Source organism: Lagenorhynchus albirostris, chromosome 1 (assembly GCF_949774975.1).
Source record: "Lagenorhynchus albirostris chromosome 1, mLagAlb1.1, whole genome shotgun sequence".
Taxonomy (NCBI): Eukaryota; Metazoa; Chordata; class Mammalia; order Artiodactyla; family Delphinidae; genus Lagenorhynchus; species Lagenorhynchus albirostris.
In genome coordinates, this window is record NC_083095.1 from 31,453,829 (window position 1) to 31,481,346 (window position 27,518).

Genomic DNA, 27,518 nt, shown 5'->3' on the forward strand with positions numbered 1-27,518 from the left:
ATCGCACACATCCGTTAACTTTGGTTTCCTCTTCTTTACCAAGAGGGGGTGGAACCGAAATCCCCAAGCACCCGGTCCTCCCCACCTTTCTGTAGTTCTTCCGACAGGGATTTCTGGCTGCCTGTGCCCAAATGTTTGTTGGGAAGCACGGTTTTCTATGCTGGCTTAGCGCGGCTCTGCTGACAGTGCTGAACGCTGCTGGGTCCTCAGCGGCTGCCGGCATGGCAGCACCACACCTCTGCTGAGACGCAGAGTCGAGAAGTCTAGGTGGTGAATCATTTGCCTGGGCGAGCAAGTCTGTCTGGCCTCTCTTGGTCTTGCCTGGAGGGACAGTGGGCTGAGGGCCAGGGCGCAGGAGAGGCTGGGGCTTGGATGTTGGCCGTGCTCTCACTGCATGCTGGTGCCCCATGAGTGAGGCTCTTCTATGTGGCTCTGGCTGATTCAGCACCACAGAGGGCCTGCTGTGTGCTTACTGCTGGCCTGTTGGTACCCTGGGCTGCTGGGTGGGGCTGGAGCCCAAGGTCTTCTTCCCACCTCCACTGCAGGCAATGGGCTGCAGGAAGCTAGCGTCTCCAGTGCTGACTCAGGCCTGGCTGTGTCTGGTGAGTGGAGCTTTTCTCTGGGGTAGAATCATTTGGCCTAACTCCTCTTCGCCCTTGAGTGTAGCCGTCCTTCAGCTCAGGTGGGTGGTGGAGCTTGGCTGACCCCAGGAGAGACCAACACAGCTTTCAGGGAATTATAGACTCTGAGAATGTCAGAGATGGGGGCACAGGGGCCTGGTGAAGATCGCACAGTGCTGAAGCCAGAAACCAGGCGTTCTGGGTCTTCATCTGTTGCTTTTTCCTTTCTGCCTAGCTGAAGCTCAGAGATAGTTCTGGTTAAGGTGGGAGAGGATGCTGTGACGTACATCTGGTGGTTGAACTCTGAGCTTTGACAGGAGCGAGCAAGAGGACAGATTTCTCCAACTGGGAGAGATAGAAGAAACAAGCCAAGGAAAGCCGGAAGCCCCTGCAGGATACCTTTGGATACAGACTACGTCAGTTTCCTTCTCCCTACCCCAGCAAACTAACGAAAGCAAAGGCAGGATCTGGGCTGGGATGGCAGGCTGAACACATACAAATACTACCTCAGCTTGTGCTCTCTCTTAAAACCCAGCTAGAACTACAGGAACTCGGCAAGACCAACAGCAGAGTAGACAACAGTAGCGAAGTTTTAGAAGCTGGAAAACAGATGAGCCATAACTAACTTAGGAGGTTTGAGAAAGATAATTTTAACCTGACAGTGAGGAAAGCAAAGAACGAATTTATATCACAGAATCCCTAAAAGTCTAGGAACTGGCAGCACCAGGTACCTCCAGAACTGGAGCGAAGCGGGTGCTAAAATAAAACGGGTCAGGTAGCGATGATATGAAATGCATTCCTCCTCCACTCCGTGCGGCCAGCTGACTGCCTTTCCTTTCGGAAGAGGAAACTGGTTTCTGGACTGGGGGACGCAGGCACAGGGTATGGGTATGGGGACTTTAATTTAAAAATGGAGTGATGAGATAACTGTTTACATACGGAAGCCTGCGACCACCTTGGCCCTCCCCCAACTTGATTCCCAGCACACTGGCAGCCAGACCTTTATTTTCCCACAGTTGGAAGAGTGCTTGACCAGCTCAACAGAATGACCGCAGGTATTCGTGTCTAGGTTTCCCTGGCTCTCCCTACAGAGAAGCTGGAAGTTGACAGATTCCTTCTGTGTGCTTAGAGGTTCTAGTTAGCTTTTGATCCCTCACTCCTTGCCCTCACCCCCCGCCCAAACTTATTATTATGGAAAACACACATACAAGGAAGGAGAAACAGCATGATGAACCCCCATGTACTCAGTTTCCAAAATGACCAACTCATGGGTAATCTTGTCTCTTCAGTCACCCCACTCATTGCCACCCTTGATTATTTTGAAGTACATCTGCGACATTATATTTTTTTGGGTAAATATTTCAGTATGTACCTTTGAAACATAAGGATTTCCTTTTTAAAGCATAAGCCCAATTTGGTTCTTGATCATGAACAGACAATCAAGGAGTACAGCAACTCTGAGCAAAAGTGCATTAGAGACCAAAGCACAAATAGAAAAAGCAGCTGAGACAGACTGCACTGGGAGAAACAAAGAAATAAAAAAAGAACCATTAGTAATATGCTCAGGTAAAAGAAAGGATATTGTGCCCGTATTACAGAAACAGGCATTACACGGCTACATGTGCTCTGAATGAAAAAAACATTCAGAGAACAAAACAGAGGTCCATTAGAAATTACAATCATGATAGGGGAAATGAGAAGAAACCCAATAGAAGGGTTAGAAGACAAAAGTGATGACATCTCAGAAAGAAGATCAAAAAGCAAAAAAGATGAAAAATAGAGGAGAAAAGATAAGAAAACTGGAGGACCAGTAAAGAAAGACTAATACCTAAATAATAGAGGTTCTAGAGAGAGAGAAAACAGAGAAATATAGGGGAGGAAAATAACAGTAAGATACTTCAAGAAAATTCCCTGTAACTGAAGAGCATGAGAGTTCAGATTTGGAAGTACTCACGAAGTCCCCACCCAAGGTGTATTCCTATTCCTTTGATATTTCAGAACACTGGGGATTAAGAAGAGACTAAAAATTTCCCAAAAGAAAAAGACATGTCACATACAGAGCATCAGAAAGCAAAATGGCTCGGGGCTCCTTAACTGCAGTGTTGGAAGCAAGAAATTGATGCATGATGCCTTCAAAACGATGAAGGAAAATCTCCAATCATTTTTATGCCAAGTATGGGGATGGAATGTAGACATTTTCTAACCAAAAAAAATGTACCTTCCATGCGTTCTTTCTAAAGAGCTGTTGGAGAATGCATATCACCAAAGTAAGAGGAAAGCAGCAGAAAGAGAAAGTGGGGTACAGGATGTGGGAGATAGATGAAGGGAAACCCGAGGACTGTGAAAGGAGATCCCAGGAGAGCAGCTGTGCATCGGACATAGAGGGGGGCAGTTTAGATCCGGTAGTGTGACTCAGGACGCTCATCACCAACTCACCTACTGCTGGTGTTCCGTCAATTTAACCTGAAGAATGACTACCTGGGGAGCCTGGTCAGGATTCTTCTCTGTATTTGGCTGTCTTGCTCATGTGCTGATGAAGCTCTTTGTCCCATTGGCTGGGCAGACGGAAGTGTTTTCCTTGCCCAACCCCAAGAACCCGAGTGAATTTAGGAACAGAAAATACAGGGAGCCCACTCCCCAACCAAATTTCTGATGGATGTCCAGTATCTTCATCTCTCCCCGCAGTTCCCTGCTGCCACATGTCCCCACTGTGGTCATCTCTGCAGGTTTTCTACTACTCATATATGATCGTGCTTACTGACTTTCCCAGAAAGGGCTCTAGTCAGCTCTCTGGGACCATGGCCAGACGCTGTATTTAGCTTATTTCCTTGAGAGCCTTCATCTAACAAAGGCAATATTTTTACTGTATTGTGGATAGAATTGTGTCCCCCTGAAAAAGACATGATGAAGTTCTAACCTGTGAATGTGACCTTATTTGGAAATAGGATCTTTGTAATCAAGTGAAGATGAGGTCCTACTGGATAGGGACTGGACCTCGTCCAATGCCTGATGTTTTTATAAGAAGAGGGAAATTTGGATACAGACACATAGCGATGGGAATGCCATGTGAAGAACAGAGATAGACGCAGAGGGCAGATGGCCAGTGAAGAGGTTGGCGTTATGCTGCCCTAAGCTGGGGAACACCAAGAATTGCTGGCAGACACCAGGAGCTGGAAGAGGCAAGGGAGGATTCTCCCTGCAGCCTTTGGAGGTAGCATGGCCATGGCCGACACCTTGATTTTAGACTAGAATTCTTGCCGTCAGATCTGAGAGACAGTAGATTTCGGTTGTTTTAAGCCACCACATTTGTGTTAATTTGTTAGGCAGCCCTAGGAAACTAGTATACACAGCTACATTTGTGCTTGTCACTCACTTTTACAAAACTAAGCAACTCTCAACCACTGCGCCACCAGGGAAGCCCTTGGTTTAGTCTTCTTTTTTTTTTTAAAGTTTACTGTCAAAGGTATATACACATAAAAGAGTGTGTAAAAAACACGATTTGGGGCTTCCCTGGTGGCGCAGTGGTTGAGAGTCCGCCTGCCGATGCAGGGGACACGGGTTCGTGCCCCGGTCCGGGAAGATCCCACATGCCGCGGAGCGGCTGGGCCCGTGAGCCGTGGCCACTGAGCCTGCGTGTCCGGAGCCTGTGCTCCGCAGCGGGAGAGGCCACAGCAGTGAGAGGCCCGCGTACCGCAAAAAAAAAAGAAGAAAGAGAATGGGGTTTCTGCCCCCTAGGAGTCATATTCCATCACATTCTAGAGGAAACGATGAGACACGTACATGCAGCAGTTGGGAATAATTAAAAGAAGCATATAGTGTTAAATTGTATGGTACTGGTTTGGGGTGCTGAAGGAGTACTTCACAAACAAGGAGAGCAGTGAATACTAGTTGATTAATGACAGTGTTAGGGATCAGGTGGAAATTGAGCCAAGCCTTAAAGACTCATAGGATTCCTTTCTGTCCTCTGGATGGCACAGCATGTGAACAGAGATCTGGCTTTGGAATCCATCTCCAACCCTCACTAACTGTGGACAACTGACAACCTTTCTGTGTCTGTTTCAGCACGAGTAAACTAGGGAAAATAATTATGCCTAATTCATAGGGTTGGTTTAAGGAGTAACTAAGGTGATGGTTGTCAGGCTCTTTACATACAGCATGTAAAGAGCATCAAGCCACTACAGGCATATTCCTTGGACATATTGCAGGCTCGGTTCTAGACCACCGTAATGAAGTGAGTATTGCAATAAAGCAAGTCACATGAATTTTTTTGGTTTCCCAGTACATATAAAAGTTATGTTTACACTATGCTGTAGTCTATTGAGTGTAGTCTATTATGTCCACAAAAAAACTGTACATACCTTAATTAAAAATACTCTATTGCGGGCTTCCCTGGTGGCGCAGTGGTTGAGAGTCCACCTGCCGATGCGGGGGACACGGGTTCGTGCCCCGGTCCGGGAAGATCCCACATGCCGCAGAGCGGCTGTGCTCGTGAGCCGTGGCCGCTGCGCCTGTGCGTCCGGAGCCTGTGCTCCGCAACGAGAGAGGCCACAAAAAAAACCACAAAACTTTATTGCTAAAAAAATGTTAACCATCATCTGAGCCTTCAGTGAGTCATATCTTTTTGCTGGTGGAGGGTCTTGCCTCAGTGTCGAGGGCCGTTGGCTGATCAGGGTGGCCATTTCTTAAAATAAGACAGTGAAGTCTACTGCATTGATTGACTTTTATTTCTCATCTATAGACAAATGATTTCTCTATAGCATACAATGCTTTTTTGATAGCCTTTTACCCACAGTAGAGCTTCTTTTGATATTGGAGTCAGTTCTCTCAAACCCTGCAGCTGCTTCATCAACTAAGTTTTATGTAATATTCTATCTTTGTCATTTCAATGATCTTCACCAGGAGTAGATTCCGTCTCGAGAAATCACTTTCTTTGCTCATCCATTAAGAAGCAACTCCTCATTTGTTAAAGTTTTATCATGAGATTGCAGCAATTCAGTCCCATCTTCAGGCTCCACTTCTAATTCTAGTTGCTGTTTCCATCGCATCTGCAGTTACTTCTTCCATCCGAGTCTTGACCTCTCAAAGTCATCCATGAGGGTTGGAACCAACTTCTTCCAAATTCCTGTTAATGTTGATATTTTGAACATCATGAATGTTCTTAATGGCATCTAGAATGTTGAATCCTTTCCAGAAGGTTTTTAGTTGACTTTGCTCAGATCCATCAGAGAAATCACTATGGCAGCTCTAGCCTTAAGAAATGTATTTCTTAAATAGTTTTAAGTCTTCAAAGGCGAAGTTGCACCTTGATCCACGGGGTGCAGAATGGATGTTGTGTTAGCAGGCATGAAAACAACAAGAATCTCATTGTACATCTCCATCAGAGCTCTTGGGTGGCCACATGTATTGTCAGTGAGCAGTAATATTTTGAAAGGAGTCTTTTTCTGAGCAGTAGGTCTCAACAGTGAGCTTAAAGTAATCAGTAAACCATGTTATAAACAGATGTGCTGTCATCCAGGCTTCGTTGTTCATTTAGAGAACACAGGCAGAGTAAATTTAGCATAATTCTTAAGGGCCCTAGGATTTTTGGAATGGTAAATGAGCATTGGCTTCAGCTTAAAGTCACCAGCTGCATTAGCCCCTAAAAAGAGAATCAGCCTGTCCTTTGAAGCTTTGAAGTCAGGTATTGACTTCTCCTCTCTAGCTATGAAAGTCCTAGGTAGCATCTTCTTCCAATAGAATGCTGTCTCATCTACACTGAAAATCTGTTGTTTAGTGGAGCCCCCTTCATTGATGATCTTGGCTGGATCTCTGGATAACTTGCAGCAGCTTCTACATGAGCACTTGCTGCTCCACCTTGCTCTTTTATGTTATGGAGACGGCTTCTTTCCTTAAACCTCTTGAACCAACCTCTGCTAGCTCCAGACTTTTCTTCTGCAGCTTCCTAACTTCTCTCAGCCTTCATAGAGAGTCAGGGTCTTGCTCTGGTTTAGGCTTTGGCTTAAGGGAATGTTGTGGCTGGTTTGATATTCTATCCAGAGCACTAAAACTTTCTCCATATTGGCACTAAGGCTGTTTTGCTTTCTTATCATCTGTGTGTTCACTGGAGTAGCACTTTTAATTTCCTTCAAGAGCTTTCCCTTTACATTCAGAACTTGACTCACTGATACAAGAGGCCTAGCTTTTGGCCTTTTTTGGCTTTTGACATGCCTTCCTCACCAAGCTTAATCATTTCGAGTTTTTGATTTAAAGTGAGAGAGTTTCACCTGAACACTTAGAAACCATAGTAGGGTTCTTACATGGCCTAATTTCAGTATTGTTGTGTCTCAGGGAATAAGGAGGCCCGAGGAGAGGAAGAGAGATGGGGGAACAGCCAGTTGGTGGAGCAATCAGAACACACACAGCACTTACTGATTAAGTTTCCCATCTTATGTGGGCATGGTTTGTGGTTCCCCAAAACAATTACAACGGTAAGATCAAAGATCACTGATCACCATAACAGACGTAATAATAATGAAAATGTTTGAAATATTGTGAGAATTGCCACGTGTGACACAGAGACAGGAAGTGAGCAAATGCTGTTGGAAAAATGGCGCCAATAAACTTGCTCGGTGCAGGGTTCTCACAAACCTTCAATCTGTAAAAAAATGCAATATCTGTGAAACACAATAAAACGAGGTATGCCTGTACATAGTAAATGAGCAATAATGGGTAGCTATCATTATTATTTAATCAACCATTCCATTTATTTATACAGTAAAAATTTATTACATGGTTATTTTGTGTCAGGGCCTGCCAGGCTTCCTACCAGGATTCTCAATACCTTGAACTTGGAGTCCCATGGTTTCCACTTATGTATGAGACACTTAGTCGTAATCATAGTAATGATAGCTGTAATGTCCTGAGCTCCTAATTATGTGTCAGGCATTCTGCTAGGTGCTTTATTACTGTATTGCCTTTAATCTTTATCCCCATTTTACAGAAGCAGGAATAGAGATGTAGAGTCTATGAAACTTACCCAGGGTTACATAGAAAATGTCAAGCCTGGGATTTAGATTGTCTGCTCTTTTTTTTTTTTTTCTTTTCTTTTTTCTGTTCTGCACTGACTGTTGTTACTGTCACCCTAAATCCATTATGTCCCAGACTGAACTTGGTTTCCTCAAATGGGCTTTGTCTTTCAACTTCTCAGTCAGGGGCGCGACCATTCTACTTGTCACCCATGTCTGAAAGGCGGGAGATGTCTCCTTTCTCCATCAAGCCCCTATATCTGGTTAATCACTAGGATTTTAGTTCAAATGCATCTTTTTCTCCCTCTTTCTCTTATCCTGGCTGGTCCCCTCTTGACTTGGATTTGTTAGTTTTCAGCATTTGTTCCACTGCCCCCCCATGAAAGGGGAGGTTTACACAATGCACTTTCATGGACTTCACCAGATTTTGATAAAATACCCTTACGTTTTCCAAGAAGTAAAGCACAGTAGTTTGTTACTGCTGCAGCTGCTTGTCAGCGGTAGAAGCTTGGAATGGGCTCACAGCAGTGGTACAGATAAGTAAGCTGCTGTGAATATAACCTTTCTCTCCTACCCAGGAAAACGTGTTTGGAGAGAACTATGCTCCACTCTGTTTTAAAAAGTAAAGCTTTCCCCTTTAACAAACAGTACTGGGAAAAGTGGATATCCACATGCAAAAGGATGGCGTTGGACCCCTTTCTCATATGATATACAAAAATTAAAGAAGAATGGATCAACAACCTAAATATAAGAGCTGAAACTGTAATACTCTTAGAAGAAAACATAGGGGCAAATCTTCATGAACTTGAATTTGACAGCTCTTTGGTATTACATCAAAAGTACTGTATGAGCAACAAAAGGAAAAATAGATAAAGTGGACTTCATCTAAATTAAAAACTTTTGTACATCAAAGGACATTATCAAGTAAGTAAAAAGACAGCCTACAGAGAGGGAAAAATATGTGCAAATCACATATTTGATAAGGGTCTAGTATCCAGCGTATATAAAGAACTCATAACGCAACAACAAAACAACAGACATTTCTTCAGAGAAGACATACAAATGGCCAAAAAGCACATGAAAGGATGCTCAACGTCGTTAGTCATTAGGGAAATGCAAATCAAAACCACAGTGAGATACCACTTCACATCCACTAGAATGGCTATAATAAGAAAAGGAAAATGACAAGTATGGTGAGGATGTGGAGAAATTGGAACCTTCATACATTGCTAATGGGAACGTAAAATGGTTCAGCTGCTGTGGAAAATAGTTTGCTGATTCTTCAAAAAGTTCAACATAGAATTACCATATAAACTAGTAATTCCACTCCTAAAGAATTGAAAACAGGTACTCAAACAAGTATACGTGTACACATGTTCATAGTAGATTCACAGTAACCAACAGATGGAAACAACCCAAATGTCTGTCAATGGACAGAAGGAGAAACAAATAGTGGTATATACATATGATTGAATATTATGCAGTCAGAAGAAGGAGTAAAGTGCTGGTATGAGCAACAATGTGGATGAACCTTGGAAACATGATGCTAAGTGAAATAACCAGATGTGTCACATATTGTATGATTCCATTTATATGAAATATGCAGAATAGGTAAATCGATAGAGATAGGAAGCAGGTTGCTGGTTGCCAGAGGCTGGGAAGAGGGGAGAATGGGGAACAATGCTTAATGGGTATGGAATTTCCTTTTTGGGGGTGATGAAAATGTTTTGGCACTAGGTAGAGGGGATGGTTTACGACGTTGTGAATGTACTAAATGCTACTGAATTGTTCACTTTAAAATGGTTAATTTCACGTTATGTGAATTTCATCTCAATTTTTAAAATCTCCAAAAAAAAAAAAGTAAAGCTTTCACAAACTTTGTTGCTTTAATTGTTAATAGTAATGCGTACTTGGTAGATATCAGTATTTCAGGACACTGTTCTTGAGAATCATTGCCGGAATTATTAGCTGCCAGGATTATAGCCCACTCTCCTTTGCTGGGGGCAGAATCCCTAGGCCAGGGCTTTCTAACTCAGATGCCTTCAGGGGCATTTATCCTGTTGGGATAAATGTTTGAGGTCAGCTGGATGTAAGGCATCAGGGAGTCATGGAGATTAGGTGCAACTGGGCTGGACGTGCACTGTCTAAATGCATTCCAGTTTAGACAGACTGCCCCTGGGCTGGTTCTTGCCCCGTCTTCATCTTTCGGCCATCCCTCTTAAGCCATCTGACAGACTGATGTATTTTAAAAATCATCTTCAACATGCCATCCCATTTGTAAAAACCAATTTCCTGTCGCAGAATCTAAACCTCTCTGCCTTCCCTTTCCTGCAGAGGCTCTGAGAAAGCTCAGCTGGACCCATACAGCATCGTGAAACTGTTACCCAGCTCCTACCTCACCCTGTCCCAGCCACCTGGTGGCCTCGGGTGACAGGACTGAGCCCCATTAGATCTGTAAGGGGAAAGGCTCTCTCTGAATCCTCCGTTTAAGGGCGACTCAGGGAAATGCTCAGCAGCTGGTTGCCGCCACTGCAGAGGGCATGGTGGGTTTCTGTGGTGCCACTTGCCCAGCAGTCTGCATGCATGTCAGTCTGTTATCTGTCTACCCGCAGAGAAGGGGAGAGAGGCACAGAAGAATCTGGAAAGAGTTTTGTGATTAGATGAGATGTAGGAAGTTGTTTTTTGTTTGTTCGTTTTCATCTGCCCAAGCTCTTAGAGGCTTGGACCCATCAGGATGCTGGAAGCTTGGAGCGGGCGGGGTGTGTCAGGGGAGCAGGGGGGAGGGTGTGGAGGAAGGAGGCTTAGTCCATTAGATCTAGGGAGTGGCTGGCACTGACTTCTCTTATGCTTCCAGCCCTATAGCTGCTTGTAATCCCTCTTTACTGCTGATGTTCTGGGAAGCATGTAGGACGTAGAGATCTTTGGCCCATGTCCTTTCATTATGTAACACTTCAGTGGACGTGTGCCGGGGCGGGGTTTGGGGGAGCAGGAAGAGAAAAGTACCGTCGTGTGACTTGAGGGACTCCCTGCGGCTCTTGCCCCCAAATCCAGCCCCCTTACCCCACTCTCCCCATTTAGACTTGGAAGAGCAGAGAGAATCTTCCTTCCTTCCCTGAAATCCTGTGTACAGAGCTCTGAACTCCCTGTGGCTCAGCGTCTGGCCCACAGAGGTGGTGCTGACCCAGGGCCCTTGGAACCGTCCCACCTGTGGAGATGGAGGCTCGGCCTCCTCGTATCCCAGGAGCTCGCTCGCTGCCGACTCAGGCAGGGTTTCTGGCCTTTGCTTACAGCACTTTAGTCGATGGGCGTTTTTGCTCTTTTGGGGGAGATTGGCTCCCACGAGGGCATGCTTCTCGCTGGAGCCGTCATGTTGGGTGAGCCTCAGCGTGTGTGCCCTCTGACCCCCAGCCTGTCAGCCACTCCCCAGTGGGTGCTGCTGAGTTCCTGGATTAAGGGAAAATCTCTGCCCAAATGACCTGCTTTTTTTTTTCTTTAGTTTTTATTTTATATTGGAGGATAGTTGGTTAACAATGTTGGCCACCTGAAACTAAGACATGCTTTCTTAAGACTTTAAATAAAGTCACGTGGAGAGGTTCATGGAAACTGTTGAGACACTGTCGGAAACCTTAGAAGCCCAGCAGGCAACCTCCACTCCTGGTGCTGTGAGAGTGCTCAAAGCCCAGCGGTGGCCTGGAGGTCAGGAAGGCCGGGTAGCCGCTCCTCAGAAGGGTAGGCTGTGAGTGGGCCGTATGGTGGCATGGCAGCAGGGAAGGCTCTCCAGCCAGGCTGCCAGGGTTTCAGTCCTGGCTTATTAGTTGAGTGGCCTTGGAAGATTTATTTAGTGGTGCTGTATCTCAGCTTCCTCACCTGTTTGTAGAGCAGCGACGGCAATCGTATGTACCTCATGAGGTTGTTGCGAGGGTTGAAGATAATGCCTGTAAAGTACTTGGCGCCAAAATGGGTGCGTCCTAGGTGTTTAAAGATGGCGGCTCCCACCACCCACCCATGGGAGCCACATGATGGAGCCTGCAGGAGAGGACAAGAGGATGGCGGGAGGGCTCTGTTGTGTGGTTTCCCCGTGATTCACGCAGACTCTGGTTTCTTCTGTATTCCTTTCCTTGCCCAGTACTGATCCTTCAGAAGGTGGAGAACGGAGACCTGAGCAAAAAGGTTCTGAAGATCACCGATTTTGGCCTGGCTCGGGAATGGCACCGAACCACCAAGATGAGCGCAGCAGGGACGTATGCCTGGATGGCACCTGAAGTCATTCGTGCCTCCATGTTTTCCAAAGGCAGCGACGTGTGGAGGTAAGGTCCAGAGGTGCAGGGTCAGCGCTCCCCAGATCTATTTTGGCTGCACAGATGCTTCGGGACTTGGAGAATTGGGGTTGCATAGAACCCCAGGCACCCCAGGTAGGTCTAGGTGACCCCTTCAGAGGAATCTACACTAAATCCCACGTTGCCAAAGGACAGTTTCTAACACCTTCATCTGCCAGAAATCCCCCCAGTGCTAGGGGGCAAGTACCACCTCTGTGTAGGCCCCTTTGTGTTGGTGATTGCTCCCTAGGAAGGACCAGGAGATTCTAGGGGCAGTGCGTACTGACCTCCAGGGTGGTGAGGGTACCCAGACAGTCCTGGAGACCTTCCCCACGGTCACCCTGGCTTGCTTAGCAACAGTGGCTGTTACTGTTGGACTTGTTCTCACTATAAGCCCTTCAGCTGATGAGTATTGTTTGTGCTGTCTCTTTTTTCTGGGTGGGCTGGAAATTATCCTTTCCAGTTATCCAGTTAACCTTTTAGTCAAGGCTCTGTCTTGCCTGTCGAGCATTGATATAGAAATGGGAAAAGATAGGTCTCAAGCATGCGCCCAGAACTGCAGAGTCAAAGGTTAGACCAACCGTTCCCCTTAGTTAATGTCAGCCCAAGAGGTCACAAGGACATGTTGGATCTAAAAATCTTTCTCCCACTGATGGGAGGATGAGCATCTACAGAGTAAGCATCCTCATGACTGTGAGACGGTAGCATCACCTTGGTAGGCAAAAGAAAGGACTGTAGATTATCATCGTATTTCATCTATGAAGTTGTTGCTTCTTGTTGTAAAGTGAGCTTGTTGTGTGTGTATATTTTACTTGTTGTAAAGTGAGCTTGTGTGTGTGTATATGTTAAATAACAGCTTTATTGAGGTATTACTCATATACTGTAAAGTGCACTTTTTAAAATGTATAAGCCAGTGGTTTTTAGTAAATTTACAATGTTTCACATTGATCATCATTGTTATTAGTTTCCTAAGGCTGCTGTAACAAATTACCACAAACCTGGTGGCCTAAAGCAATACAAATTTACAGCCTAGAGGCCAAAAGTCTGAAATCGGTATCAGCAGGGCCATACTCTCTCCAGAGACTCTGGGGCAGATTCTGTTGCAAATAAGGATTCTGGGTATTAGGACATGGACATATCTTTTCAGGGCCACCATTCAACCCATGACAACCACTGACTATTTCCAGAATATTTTTTATCACTCAAAAAAACCCTCAATACCTATTAGTAGTCATTCCCTCATACCCCCTACCCCTCCCCCTACACCCTGGCAACCACTAATTTACTTTCTGTCACTGTGGATTTGCCTCTTCTGGACATTTCATATAAATGGAATCATACAGTATATGCTCTTCTGTGACGGGCTTTTTCATTTGCATAATGTTTCCAGGGTTCATATATGTTTTTCAGAACTTCATCCTTTTAATAGCTGAATCATATTCCGTCATATGGGTATACCACAGTCTGTCTGTTCTTTAGTTGATGGACATTTGGGTTGTTTCACTTTTTGTCTAATGTAAATAATGCTGCTATAGACATTTGTTTACATGCTTTTGTGTGAACATATGTTTTCAGTTCTCTTGGATGGTATACACCTAGGAGTGAAATTTTCTGATTCATATGGTAATTCTATATTTAACTTTTTCAGGAACTGCCAGACAGTTTTTTACCACAGCCATTACCATGAGCAACGCATGAGGGTTCCAATTTCTCCACATCCTCTCAACACTTGTTATTTTTTATTATAGCCATCCTAGTGGATGTGAAGTGGTATATCTCACTGTGGTTTTGATTTGTGTTTCCCTAATGACATCGAGCATCTTTCCATGTGCTTATTGGCCATTTGTATATCTTCTCTGAATAACTATCTGTTCAAATCCTTTGCCAATTTTAAAATTGGGTTATATGTCCTTCCATTTTTATGTTGAAAGGGTTCTTTATATATTCCAGATACAAGTCCCTTATCAGATACATGATTTGCAAATAATTTCTCCCATTCTGTGGGTTTTCTTTTCACTTTCTTGATGGTATCCTTTGAAACACAAGCATTTTTAATTTTGACGACGTTCGGTTTATCAGTTTTTCTTTGATTGCTTGTGCTTTTGGTGTCATATCTAAGAAACGAAGTCATGAAGTTTTATACGTATGTTTTCTTCTAAGAGTTTTGTAACTTTAGCTCTTACATATAGGTCCATTTTGTTCCGTTTTGTTCCATTTTGACCTAATTTTTGTATGTGGTGTGCGGTAGGAGTCCGGCTTCATTCTTTTACATGTGGCTATCTAGTTGTCCTAGCACCATTTGTTTAAAAGACTGTTTCTTTCCTCATTGAATTGTCTTGGCATCCCTGTCAAGAAGCAGTTCACCACAAATGAAAGAGTTTATTTTTGGACTCTCAATTCTACTCCATTGATCTATGTGTCTCCCATTTTGCCAGTGCCACCTGTTTTAAGAACTGTAGCTTTGTACTAAGTTTTGAAATTAGGAAGTGTGAGTCTTCCAACCTTCTTCTTTTTCAAGATTATTTTTGCTATTCCAAATCTCTTCAATTTCCATACAAATTTTAGGATCATTTTGTCAGTTTCTGAGAATTAGGCAGCTAGAATTTTGATGGGGATTATGTTAAGTCCGTAGATCACTTTGGGGAGTATTGCCATCTAAATAATATTGTCTTTCAATCCATGAACATGGGATATCTTCCTGTTTATTTAGACCTTCTTTAATTTCTTTCAATGATGTTTTATAGCTTCTGTATATTGAATCTTATTTCACTACACATTAATTATGGGTGAAGTACCTATTGTGAAGAAAAGAGTTTTCCTTTCCTTAAAATATCTGACTAGATCTCATTAGGTTGAGCTGTATCCTGATATTCAACTGTTTTTCACCCACAAAAGCAGCAATTTCATATGCTTCAACCTACACTTTCATTGCTTGACTGTAGGCTAATGAGATTAGTTAATGTATTAATTAAGCTAAGCTGCTATTGCAAAGAGACCTACTGATGGTAGAAGTGTACTTCTTTTTCAAGAGTAGTCCAGCCTGTCTAGGCTGGTGGGGCAGCTTTGCACCTTGAGATCATTCAGGAACTCAGGTCCTTTCAGCATCCCTCGGCGTGTTATTCTTTTCTGAATGGTTACATCTGAGTGAAAGTGACTTCAGAATAATTATATCCCACAGAAAAGGGGAAAGAGAGCTTATCCATGGCAAGAAGCTTGTCTTTAATTTGGAGATGACTCCAAAAGTAGCTATTATTATTTCTGTTTTACAGATGAGGTAACCAAGGCTTAGATGATTGAAATCAGTTGCCTAGGTTCAGCCAGGTGGTAGAGATAAAGCTGTGATTTGAACTAGATATGTGTCTCTTGAAACTCTGTGCTTTTAGCCACGTCACCATCTATATACTCTTACTCCTGCGCTTTGGGCGCCCTCTTCCAGGGTGATTGGCCCACCATGCCTGGGACCCAGCAGCCTGTCCCAAGAGGGCCAAAGCATGTCTAGGAACTCGGGACAGAGCTGGTTCCCAGACTGACTTGTAATGCATTTATTCCTCCAAGAAATGTTTGTTGAATACACACTTACTCTGTTATGACCAAGCAAGTGGACTTGCTTCCCGCTGTACGATGGAAAGACCAAACACCAAGGCAACGGTCTTTTGCAGAGAGAAAAAGGATTTATTGCAGGGTGGCCAAGCGAGGAGGCAGGAGGCAATGCTCAGATATGTCTCCCCAGTTGATCAGCTGTTGAGCAGGATGTTTATCATGGAAGTAGGGAATAAGAGGCGGGGGCGGTGGGTGCTGGGAAATGGTCGGTGGAAAGTAATTTGTACGTTTCTGGAGTTCTCTGCCCAGGCTCAGCTGTTCTTCATGCCTCTTCATGGGTTGCATGTGCAAATTCAGGGGGGGTTTCCTATGTTACTGGGGTGGATTTTCAGCCTGTGATGTCTAAAGTTCACTATCAAAGTTCACCATTGGTTGTCCTAGTCCCTCAGTGTGCCTGAAGGGGCTGCCAGCAGGTTGTCTGCATATCTGTGGTTTCCCTGGTATTCTGCAAAACAGGCTTGGTGTCTTCCACGTATCATTTTATTTCTATCTTGTTTCTACCTTATGGGCCTGGAGTGTGTAAGGTAAGGGTATGGCTTCATTGTCAGGTACAGGGCTGAGCCTGAATCCAACCCCCTTCCCTCCCACTCCCCTCCTGGAGCTCATGCGGGGCCTTGGGCCTCTGCAGTTGGTGGGTGCCCAGGGCCAGCTGAGTTTGTCTCACTGTTCTTCGAGTATAGTTCTCTAGGCCTCCTCTGTGCTGTGGTGGAGCGTAAGATAAGAATGGCCCAGACCCCCTCAAGAAAAGCAGTGCCTGCCCTTTGGTTGTGTTGTGCAGGAAGGGCACTGGTGACAGCCAGAGGCCATCGTCCCTCGGTGACTCTGCCTGTCGTGTGTAGGAGGAGGTGGAGGCATTTTGTTCATTAATCATTTTACGTTTTTTAAATTACGGAAGGAAAACATGTTCACTGTAGAAAAAAATAGAAAATATGAATAAACAAAAAAAGAAAAAGAAAAGGAAAGAAAAGAAAAAAATCACCCACAACACACTTCTAAAGATAATCTATGTTGACATTTTGGTGTGTTTATTCCTGTTCCTGTGATCACCCACCCATCCCTTAAAATGGTATCATTCTATTTTGTAAGCTGCTTTTTGAATGTAACAGAGCATGAACATATTGCCATGTTAATAAGTATTTATTATGTCAATAAATATATTAACATACACATTTATACATAAGTTAGTAAATATGTTGTCATTTTGAATGAGGGTCTGGTTAACAGCAAGAATAGTAAATTGTGTGTTACCTAACAGTTTACAAAGTACCTTCACATATGGTAGTTCAGTTGTCTTTGCCAAAGATTATTAAACAGTCAGCTTGGTTCCCGGGATGTGGGCTCACAAGCTGATGACCAAGTGCAGGAGCCCATTCAAGGGACACCCTCTCCTTTTGGAGGGCGGGTCCCTGAGTTGACAGTCTTAAAGTCCATGCAGGTTAATAAGAAAAACAGCCCTGGCCCAGCACAGGTACAGAATTGCTGCACCTTCGGTTGGGAAGGGTTGCTATTCACTCTAGGGCTCTTCTTCATTTTGAAAAAAATAAAACATCCCTCTCCCACATGTGATATTATCAAACAGTGGAAAAGATGACTGCACCTCTGGGAGCATTTCTGAGGGTTGGGTTCAGGCTTTGACTCTTGGGAAATCATTGGCAGCACTGTGGGCTCTGGTACTTCTCTGGGGGGAAGGGACTCCGAGGCAGAGCTCTAGCTGAGCTGGTACTTCGAGGCTGCTCGTAAACAGTCTTGAACAGAGCTCTTGACCTTCTCTTAACCCTGGGAGGGCAAGAAAGTAGGCTAAACCTGAGGTGAATCATGTGGACTTCTCCTGTCCACCTCTCCCTGAGGCTCAGACCCATCTAATGTGTGTTTCTCCAGCCCCCTTTTTGGACTCTGTTCCTGACAGAGGAGCAGCAAGCCTTCATTTACATCACCCACCTTCTGTTATAAAAATACAGAGGAACGCTGGCAGAGGAACACTTCGACTGGTTTAGTCATCCCCAGAAAGCCTTCTTCCCTGAATGCTGGTACCCCTCGGCACGGCTCTCCCCAGCCACTTTCTCATTTCAGGCCTTTCCGAGAGGGAAGCACACGGTGTTTACGAACCATAGATGGCGGTTTCAGGATGCGGGGTAGTTATTGTTATTCTTACTTTGCAGCTCTTCTATGAGGTAGGGATTGCTGTCTCTGTTACACAGATGAGGAAACAGGTTTGGAGAGGTGAACTTGCTTTCTTAAGGTCCCACGGCTGTAAGTGGTAAAGCAGGCATTTGACTCAAGTCTGTCTAAGTCTTTCTTGAGTAGCACTTCTCCCACTTTTCCTAGTTGTAGAGCCCTTCAAATGGAACGGAATGCCCATTAACAAAGGACCAAGCCAGGTGAGAGCAGAGCTGCCTTTGTGGAAGCTGGGAGGGGAGGGTCCCTGGCTTCTTTCCCTTCCAGGTGGCCTGAGACATCTCCACGGAGTAGAGCTCAGTGTAAACACCATCACAGAGGAAACGCCAGGACACAAACAGGACGCGTGTTTGGATCTTCGAAAACACCCTGTCTTTCCAGGTGGTTAGGCTTGGGACATCGATTGTCTTTGCCTGGATGGAAGAAAGGGGTTTCGGGAACCTTGAGTTTTTGTTCCTCAGGGTGGAAGTGGGCAGTAATGCCGAGAGCAGGCAACTGAAGATGGGAGTCTCTGTAACCGGGAATCTAGTTAGCAACGCTGAGAGCTCCTAGAGGTCACTGGGTGGACGCTGCCCAGCATGACTGCTGTCTGGATAAGTCACATGAAAGGTTTGGCAGGAAGTGTCCTAGTATAGTTCTTGATGATATTTGGGGCTTACTCTGGGGCACCCAGGGCAGCCTGAAGGACCATCGGACTACACACTCACTCTTACACCCACCCACCAATCATTCATTATGTGAGGGCCTAGGCATCCCAGAGCCTGAGCAAGACCCTGAGAATGCAAAGATTAGGAACTACTGTCCCTGCCCTTTAGGAGCCCACAGGCTGGTAAACAAACAACTAGAATACCTGACAGCGCAAACAAGGGCTGAGTAACATGCTGTGGTGTCAGGAGGCTTCCTAAAGTGTCCAGTTGTTCCCATCAGCCTCAGACTAAGATCCGCCTTCTTGTCAGGACAAGACAAGACCTGCAACTACCAGTCTACTGGGCTTTTTTTTTTTTTTTCCTGTCAAAATACATAAAGAAAATGATAGTATTTGGAGGACTCACTCGGGGAAAGCCATTGTCCAAGGACACTGGCCAGTCCACACCGAGGGTCCCTCTGTAGAGACCCCCGGGATGTCCTGGCACATTGGTGGGCACATTGCTCTCCTTTGGAGCCATGCCAGGCCAGGCCATGGGATCCTTTGAGGGCAAGCCCATGCTGTTGTGCTCTCTGATCCCTGTCTCTGGAGCCCTGGCTCCTCCCTCAATTAGCAAAGTTTCACTCAGTGTTCAGCTACCTCCTGCCTCCGTCCTGGTCTGGTGTAGGTGACCCTCCTTTGTGCTGTCATAGTATCTCTGTTGTGACTCCTCTTTCCATATTCTAATTGATGCTTTTTCTATTCCTCTTGGTAGTCTCTTTGTGGATAAGATCTGTGTTTTTTTATCCTGTATCCCAGTTCTTGGCATTGAGTTTGATGCATAGTAAATATTTAATAGATGTTTAAAATGAGTGAATAAATGATGGTACATTTGAATCATATCTTGAGAGATGATTAGTAGAGTTTACCAAGCAGAGAACTGGTCGAAGGGCATTCTAGGGAGAAAGAATTGAGAATTGGTCCAGGTCCACCGTGACTTACTCCACGTATGCCCTTAATATATGCTGCTAACCCTATCTAAAACTTGCTTTCCTCATCTGCAAAATGATGATAATACTTATCTTGCAGGTTTGTTGTAGGGATTGAGTATCATGTTTGTAAATGTCTTAGCATGCTGCACATAAAAGGTACCATGATCGAATAGTTGCTGGGTTTATTATTTTTTTTAAAAAATAAATATGTCTTCTTGTTGGTTGTAAACTACTGATGAGTATTACCAAAAAATTGAGCTTTGTGTTGAAAATATAAGGAGAGGCCCTCTTGCAACTGTTCATGGCCTTATGGTTTCTGGTCCTGACTTATTCTGGAAGGATTAAACACTACATGAGTTTGCCTGGTTCTGATTGTGAATTCATAGAATAATTATTCCGTAAGCTTTGTGCTCCCCATTCCCTAACTACAGAACGTGTGAAAAGAAATTCTTCATGTGGACTTGAAAGGTGGGGAAAGAACTTGAAGCCCTCACAGCTGATGCGCTGCTCTGCTCTACCGATGCAGCCCACCCTTGTGAAACTTTCCCCTTTGAATTAGACAGAGGTCACCGTTAAGGATGCACTCACGCTGACGGGGGCAGGAATCTATTCAACCTAGTGGGCACTGAAAGAAATCTTTCACAGGAGCAAAATATGTTTGTTTCGAGTGGTCATCTCTCTGCTTTTATAAAGCTAAAAAAAAATGTATCTGTTGCTATATGATCCAGCAATCCCACTTCTGGGCATATATCCATACAAAATTATAACTCGAAAAGATACATGTACCCCTATGTTCATAGCAGCACTGTTTACAATAGCCAAGACATGGAAACAACCCATGTGCCCATCAACAGACGATTGGTTTAAGAAGATGTGGTATATATACACAATGGAATGTTACTCAGCCATTAAAAAGAATGAAATAATGCCATTTGCAGCAACATGGATGGACCTAGAGATTATCATACTAAGTGAAGTAAGTCAGAAAGAGAAAGACAAATACCATATGATATCACTTATATGTAGAAACTAAAATACAACACAAATGAACATATCAACGAAACAAAAACAGACTCATAGACATAGAGAACAGACTTGTGGTTGCCAAGGGGGAGGGGGTGAGGGAGGGAAGGATTGGGAATTTGGGATTAGCAGATGCAAACTATTGTATACAGGATGGATAAACAACAGGGTCCTACTGTATAGCACAGGGAACTATATTCAATATCCTGTGATAAACCATAATGGAAAAGAATATGAAAAAGAATGTATATATGTATGAGTGAATCATTTTGCTATACAGCAGAAATTAAACACAGCATTATAAGTCAACTACACTTCAATAAAATTAAAAAAAATAAAAAATAATGTATCTGTGACTTAAGCTGAAGTTTTCTTAAAGCAGGAAAAAATGTATTCCCAGAAGCCTGCCTCTTCTCCCAGTTTATTACATTCACAGTAGCAACCACAAAATAGACGTGGCCCTTGAGCACTGATTAAAACACTAGAGCAGTGCATTTCATTTCATGACAGCCTTGTCAGACTGCTTGTGTTATTTGCACTTCACACATAAGGATTTGAGGAAAAAGACCAAGTGTGCTTGACTTCAGAGTGTTCGCTGATAGCCGGTAGGCTTTATGGTCTCCCTTTTATATTATAGCAGTACTTCTGTTTTGTTAGTCTCCCTACATGTCAGAGAGGCTGTGGGATGCTCGTCAAAGCCTCGCGAGATATTTGCATGAAGTTGCACCTATGGTTCATGGTGCGGCTTCTGTCTTCTTCCTCTCCTTAGCTATGGGGTGCTGCTTTGGGAGCTCCTGACCGGTGAGGTGCCCTTCCGAGGAATCGATGGCTTAGCAGTCGCTTATGGAGTGGCCATGAACAAGCTTGCCCTTCCCATTCCTTCTACATGCCCGGAACCTTTTGCCAAACTCATGGAAGGTGAGTGCCCCCTGGCTGGAACAAAACTGGAGACCGTTTATTTTTCTATCGGCACTCGATAGATTGTGGCCAGTTCTGCAGGGTCAGTAACTGAAAGAGGAGGTGAAGTATGAGTCAGTCAGGGAGGAATCCTGAAGATGGTTGGAAGAGCTACTACAGGATGATGTCAGCACCCTGCTACACTGGCGTCACCGATGTCCCTTCTGTCCATCTAGTGACTGCAGAACGTAGCTTAGAAACTGAAGGCTGCTATCCAGTGCTTCAGAATATTATTATTTAATCCAAAGTAAGAAGGTATAGCAGCTTTTATCTCAAGACCTCTGAGTGTCTTACATATAGAAATGAAGATCTATGAAGAAAGGAATTCTAAAATTCATCTCGGCAAGCCCTATGATTTTGTCAGTGAGAAATCCTAAGCTGAGAGAGGTTAGATGGATAGGTGGTCACTCCATTGGTTAGTGGCTCAGCTGAGAGTAGATAGAATTCACTTTTCCTGACTCCCATGCTTTTCATCCTTGCCTTCTCATCAGCTCATTGAGTTGGGGAAGGGTAGCTCATTTATTTATGGGAAATTGGGGCCCAAGGTGTAGTTACCCATTGTCAGGACTGGAATCGTGTAGTAACTTGATAAACTGTGGTGGCTGTAGTTCGTGCAAGAAAACGCTTTGGACTTGCCTTGCCTATGTGAAATCAATAGTGAGAATGGAATGCGTGCAGAGCTGCTGCACTGGGTTTCCAGCTTCACTGTTGGTGATTGTGATGTTGGGCAGATTGCTTTACTTCCTGAGCCCTGTTTGGGGTTCCCTAAGTCCCAGTCTCTATTTCTAGAAGGAGAAATGAGAGGTGGTTTTCTGTCAAATGAGGTCACGTCATACCCTAAATCTTACATTTGCCTCTGTCCGCTAATGCTTCCTGCTGACTCCTGTGCCCCATGCAGATTGCTGGAATCCTGACCCCCATTCACGACCATCTTTCACGAATATCCTGGACCAGCTAACTACCATAGAGGAGTCTGGTTTCTTTGAAATGCCCAAGGACTCCTTCCACTGCCTGCAAGATGACTGGAAACATGAGATTCAGGAGATGTTTGACCAACTCAGGGCCAAAGAAAAGGTAAGAAAGAGAAGCAAAAGGTATGCATTGAATTAGTGGATCTTCTCCACTGGGGCCTCTGGACCGGTTCTGACACGACCACGTTCCTGCTTGGTTTATGGCAACAGAGCAGCTTTTTCCTTCCTGGCTTTAACATGGAGAGTTCTCCAGGCCTCAGGTGTGACCTGAAACGATGGAGAAGTTTTCTTTCTTTTTGGGATGTGGCAGGAATAAGTGGGGGGAGTCATGAATCCAAAGCTGTCCTTGCAGAGTATCTACTTTATTGTCCAAACTGGAGGAGGAGCACGGCTGGGCAAGTACCAGCAGGGTGTCTCGCCCCGCCGGCTGGAAATACGAGAGCGTTCTAGAAAGCTTTCTTTGTTCTGCAGTGGACTTGTAGAAGGGGTTTAACTGGATGTAGGGATACTTCAATACTGAGAGCAATTATCAGAACATCCTGCCAGTGTCTTTGGGGATCAGAATCAGAAACACCATATGGGCTAAAAATACCATGAGTCTGAAGTTGTTTGGCATTTTTCATGTTTTTATGAAAAGGGCTCAAAGGCTGAACCAACTGAGGAGTTCAGAGACCCATAGCGCATTTGCCTTTTTGTTTTGGAGACCATTCCTTAAGTGGCCCCTCTCTATGCCCGTAGTGTCTGGCTAGCAGTCAGCATCACACAGAGGAAGCTAATCAAAGTAGTTATGTTGTTTATCCTGCGGGGCCTGTGGCTAGGGGCCCAAGGGATGTCCATGGATAGACTTGGTTAATTTCTTCTTTCCCTTCTCACTCCCCTCTGTGGAAATTTGGGAAGCAGTATAATAATAGTAGAATGTAAAATTATCTTTATGGCTTCCCAGTTCTTTCACTTGAAAGGTCTGATGAGACCTCTTCACCCATTTCATCCAGGAGTCTTATGGCCCCTGCTGCCAGCATGTAGGGCAGGTGTTATTAACTTTTTCATCTCAGAGCTGAGGGTCAGTGTCTGTCTAAAGTCACACAGCTAGTAAGTGAGGAGGCAGAATCTTGAACTGGGGTCTTCTGATTCCAAAACCATTTTCTTTCCAATATCATCGTTTCCCTAAACAAAGGACTTAAAAATCATTTCTGGAGCTGATTTGAAGATATAACTCTTTTGATGCAACATAGCAATCCTTGTGCTGTTTGGCAAGTCAAGGAGCATTCTGCAGGGGGATGCAGTGAGCTTATGACAATTCTTTAAGGACCCAGGGGGAGAGAGGGGTGGATCTGTACTGACCATTGAGCAGAATGATTAAAAGGGACTGTTCCAATTACTAGTTCTATTCCAACTAGAAGAACCCCAGAGTTCCTGGCCTTTTTTGAGATTGCTGAATCACTGACTCCTGCTTATTCCTTGTTCTTTTTTTAAATTTATTTTTTATTGAAGTATAGTTGAATTACAATGTTGTGTTAATTACTGCTATACAGCAAAGTGACTCAGTTATATATTATATATATATATATATGCATTCTTTTTCATATTCTTTTCCATTATGGTTTATCACAGGATATTGAATATAGTTCCATGGTTATTTCTTTTGATTGATGGAATTATAAGGGTACCAGCCAATAAGAAAAATGAAAGTTGGATTTTGTCAGGAGGTAGTTACTAGAAAAAGTCAAACCAATTCTCGTAATAGCTAACATTGGTAGAGCATGTGCTATTTGCCATGCTCTGTTATGAGTGATTTATATGAATTCTTACATAATCTTGCATAATAAGGTAATAATTGCCTGATGTATTACAGTCCTGTGATATTGGTGCTGTTAACTCCATATAACATGTGATGCCCATTTTAATTGCTCAAGGCCACAAATCAGCTACTTTGTTCCAGAGTCCTTGCTTTTAACACCCATGCTGTGATACCTCTCCATTATAAGGCTTGGAGTTGGGCAAGAAAGCTCATTAGCTTTCTCTCTGGAGAGATTCCTCTTAAATCATTGTATGTGGAAGATGTGATTTGCATACGATGGAGTTGATACCCAAATAGGTGTTTCGCAAGAAGGGGATTTACCACGCTGGAGGGTTTCCAGGTATATGGTACCATAGTTGAGGGCTCCATAAATGTCCTGTTTTCCCATACGATTCACTCTTCAGGTTGTCTCAACCTACTGCTGCTTCTGTGTATGCGAGGATGGATTGGTCTCTGGGCTGGGGTTCAAGTTCCCTTAAAGGAAGGAGCTTAAACCCAAGTCATCCCTTAGACAAGAGCATGCAGGAGAGAGGACTTAGGAAGGCTGAGATTAGCTCGAACTAATTTTCAGCTTTCCCATTTAGCAGCAAAATAACCAACCAGGAATAATTTTTCTGAATCTTCGATGTGTTTTTGTTCTGATGGTGAAAACAAAGCAGTGGGACCGGGAAGCCAAGGAGGTGGAGGGCGCACAACAGTTAATCTTTGGGGCTTATTTGGGGCTTATTTCATCAAAGAAGGAGAAGTTCAAAAGTTCAAGCTCATTTCTCAGGCACTGTGATGAATCCATGTTCCCATAAAGAAGGACCTGCATTTATAAAATTGTCTTCTCTCTCCTCCTCCTTCTTTCTCTCATTCATTCCTCGACTCAGCAGTTAATCAGCAACTACTGAGGACCTACCACGTACCAGACAACTTTCAAGGTGCTCATCCTCTTCTCATTTTTCTCCTTTCTGTCATTTTCATGGTCATTTTCATATACTCTTGAGAATAGAAGGCAAGTTGAACGGAAATCTCCTTTCATCAGAATACTTTATTCCCATTTTGTTTGTTTTCTCTTCTGCTGTCTGCCCGCTGCTCTGCTTCCCCGATATGTGTTCACATATTATTTTCTAGCCCTGGGTTCCATTTCTGTAGTTTGTTCTAGTCCAGAATGACTTCTTATAGGGGAGCATTTCATTGAGAATTTTGAATTTCAACCACAGAAGTGTTGCTCTGGCTACTTTTTTGAAGAAAACTTCTCCCTTTTTAGACATGGTTCTCTCAGGGTGTTGACATGAAAGCTTCTGAAGTTTTAGTCCTCTGCCTCCACCCGACTTCGATCCTAGGCCTGCGGCAACCAGTGTTAACAGTTTAGAGTCCACATGTTTAAATTTTATACGCATGCTTTGTTCTCTTTCCTGGGCTCTCTCCTGTTTCCTGATGCCGTAAGCCCCCACCTCTTTCCAGGAATTCCATGGTGAGCTCCTTTGTAAATTCATGCAGGAGGAAAAAGGGGAGGGAGGGAAGAGGTTCTGCCCACCTTCTAGAGAAAGCGCCTGGCAGAGACTTCAGGAAATGTTCCCTCTTCTCTTTGCTGTGCTGTCCGCATCCTTCCAGAGCAAAGGGTTGTCCTTTCAGATAAGGTGCCAGTTAAACCACACGCTCAGTGGAGTCACTCACCAAGTGAACAGAGATTTAGATGACGCGCCTCACGAACCTTTTGAACAGCCACCCTGGAAATCTATTTATTTTCATTTGAATGCTAGGCGATGCCTGGAGGGTGATTCATTCACAGCACGCACATTTTAAGCTAGATCACAGTAAGTTGGCTCTGGTTTTAAAAAACTTTCCTTTATGTAACAGAGAGAAAAAATCAAAATAGAACCAAATCTGTAACATTTGAGTATATGATTATATTTTCCACCCAAACGCCATCGCTTGTCCTGGTCACAGGTAATTTTAATCAGTCAATCAAGGGGCACAGGGAACTATCAGCCCCCGTCTCCAGGGCTTGGCCTGTGGCTCCTCGAGCTGTATCCTCAGGATGGCTCTTCGGAGCCTGCCTGGCCTCCGTTTGCAGTGGTCAGGTGTTCCTTTTCCAGCCAGCTGTTGAGCCCCCACCTCCGCTGGGGACTGAAGCGTGGGGTGTCCGAGGAGAGCTGTCCAGGCTGCTGTGAGCACTGGCCCCCCAGGGGCGAGCCCCCTCTGCACGGCCCACTTGCCACACACACCCCCGCCATGGTTCTACCTGCCTGGCAGGAGCTGCACACCTGGGAGGAGGAGCTGACGCGGGCCGCACTCCAGCAGAAGAACCAGGAGGAGCTGCTGCGGCGCCGGGAGCGGGAGCTGGCCGAGCGGGAGATCGACATCCTGCAGCGGGAGCTCCACATCATCATCCACCAGCTGTGCCAGGAGAAGCCCCGGGTCAAGAAACGCAAGGGCAAGTTCAGGAAGAACCGACTGAAGCTCAAGGATGGAAACCGCATCAGCCTCCCTTCCGGTTGGTGTCCGGGGACCTGGGGGAGGTGGGCGTGGACCGAGGGGCTGGTGTGGCAGGGGTTCTGTGGGAACCAGGGACTGAGCTCAGAAACGGGAGACCCCAGGGCTCATCACGGAGCTGGTTTAGGAAGGTCCATTCTATTCCGTGGAAAGCGTGGCCTGATGGAAAGCTTCCGCCTTCCAGGGGGATTTGGTAGTTTGACTACACACAGAATACGAGGGGAAGGCCGTGAGTGTGACAGGCCTGGCTGCAGGCTGCGAGTAGCACGGCCGTGCACACAGGCACATCTCACTCTAGGCAAACCTGGAGAAGGACTATGTCACTGGGGAAAAGAATCCCAGGGTGTGTGTGTACGTGCGTGTGAGTCTGCAAAATAACTCATCTCAGGGTTTCTGTAAGTAATTAGCTCTCTGTGTGCAGTTGAGATTAGGATGAACGTTTAAGGATTTGATTTACACATAACCTTTCAGAAACACATTAGCTGAACAAAGGTACATTTGCAGTAGGTACAGCCTTGGGAAAATGCAAAGAAATATGAAACTATGAATTAGAATCTCTGCGGGGGCGTAACGTACCCACGGAGGGAGGTAAGTACTCAAGTGTGTGTTATGTAAATAAAGTTCATTGTATTCTGAGTCTGTAAGGCCCCAGGAAGCAAGCTTATTAGAAGTATAAGGAACCAAGGGGAAATGGCATAATAGGAGTAGTAGCGGATGACTTTACGCACTGGGATGGTGGCTTAGGTGCAGACAAGAGAATCCACCTAGTGAAATTCAGTGAATGTGTCGTTGCACATTTTTTTCTTTTCAGGCAACACAGAGTCTTTAAGCACCTCCGGGGCGTCTGGCACGTGCCAACATCTTGCTGTGTGCTAAGGAAGCAGATAGAAAAGCCATGGAGCTCCCCTACAGGGAGATCACAGTCTAGGGGGAGGCCTAGGTGCAAACGTGCAGAT

At 44.7% G+C, this 27,518-nt stretch overlaps 1 protein-coding gene across 1 annotated transcript in view; it reads left to right on the top strand.

Moving 5' to 3' along the window:
• MAP3K9 (mitogen-activated protein kinase kinase kinase 9) overlaps positions 1-27,518 on the top strand; it is a 71,658-nt gene that overhangs the window by 33,271 nt on the left and 10,869 nt on the right. The window contains exons 3-6 of the mRNA XM_060140091.1: positions 11,751-11,931; positions 21,125-21,273; positions 22,211-22,386; positions 26,323-26,563. Coding sequence (XP_059996074.1) covers positions 11,751-11,931; positions 21,125-21,273; positions 22,211-22,386; positions 26,323-26,563 — 747 coding nt within the window. The remainder of the gene's footprint in view (positions 1-11,750; positions 11,932-21,124; positions 21,274-22,210; positions 22,387-26,322; positions 26,564-27,518) is intronic.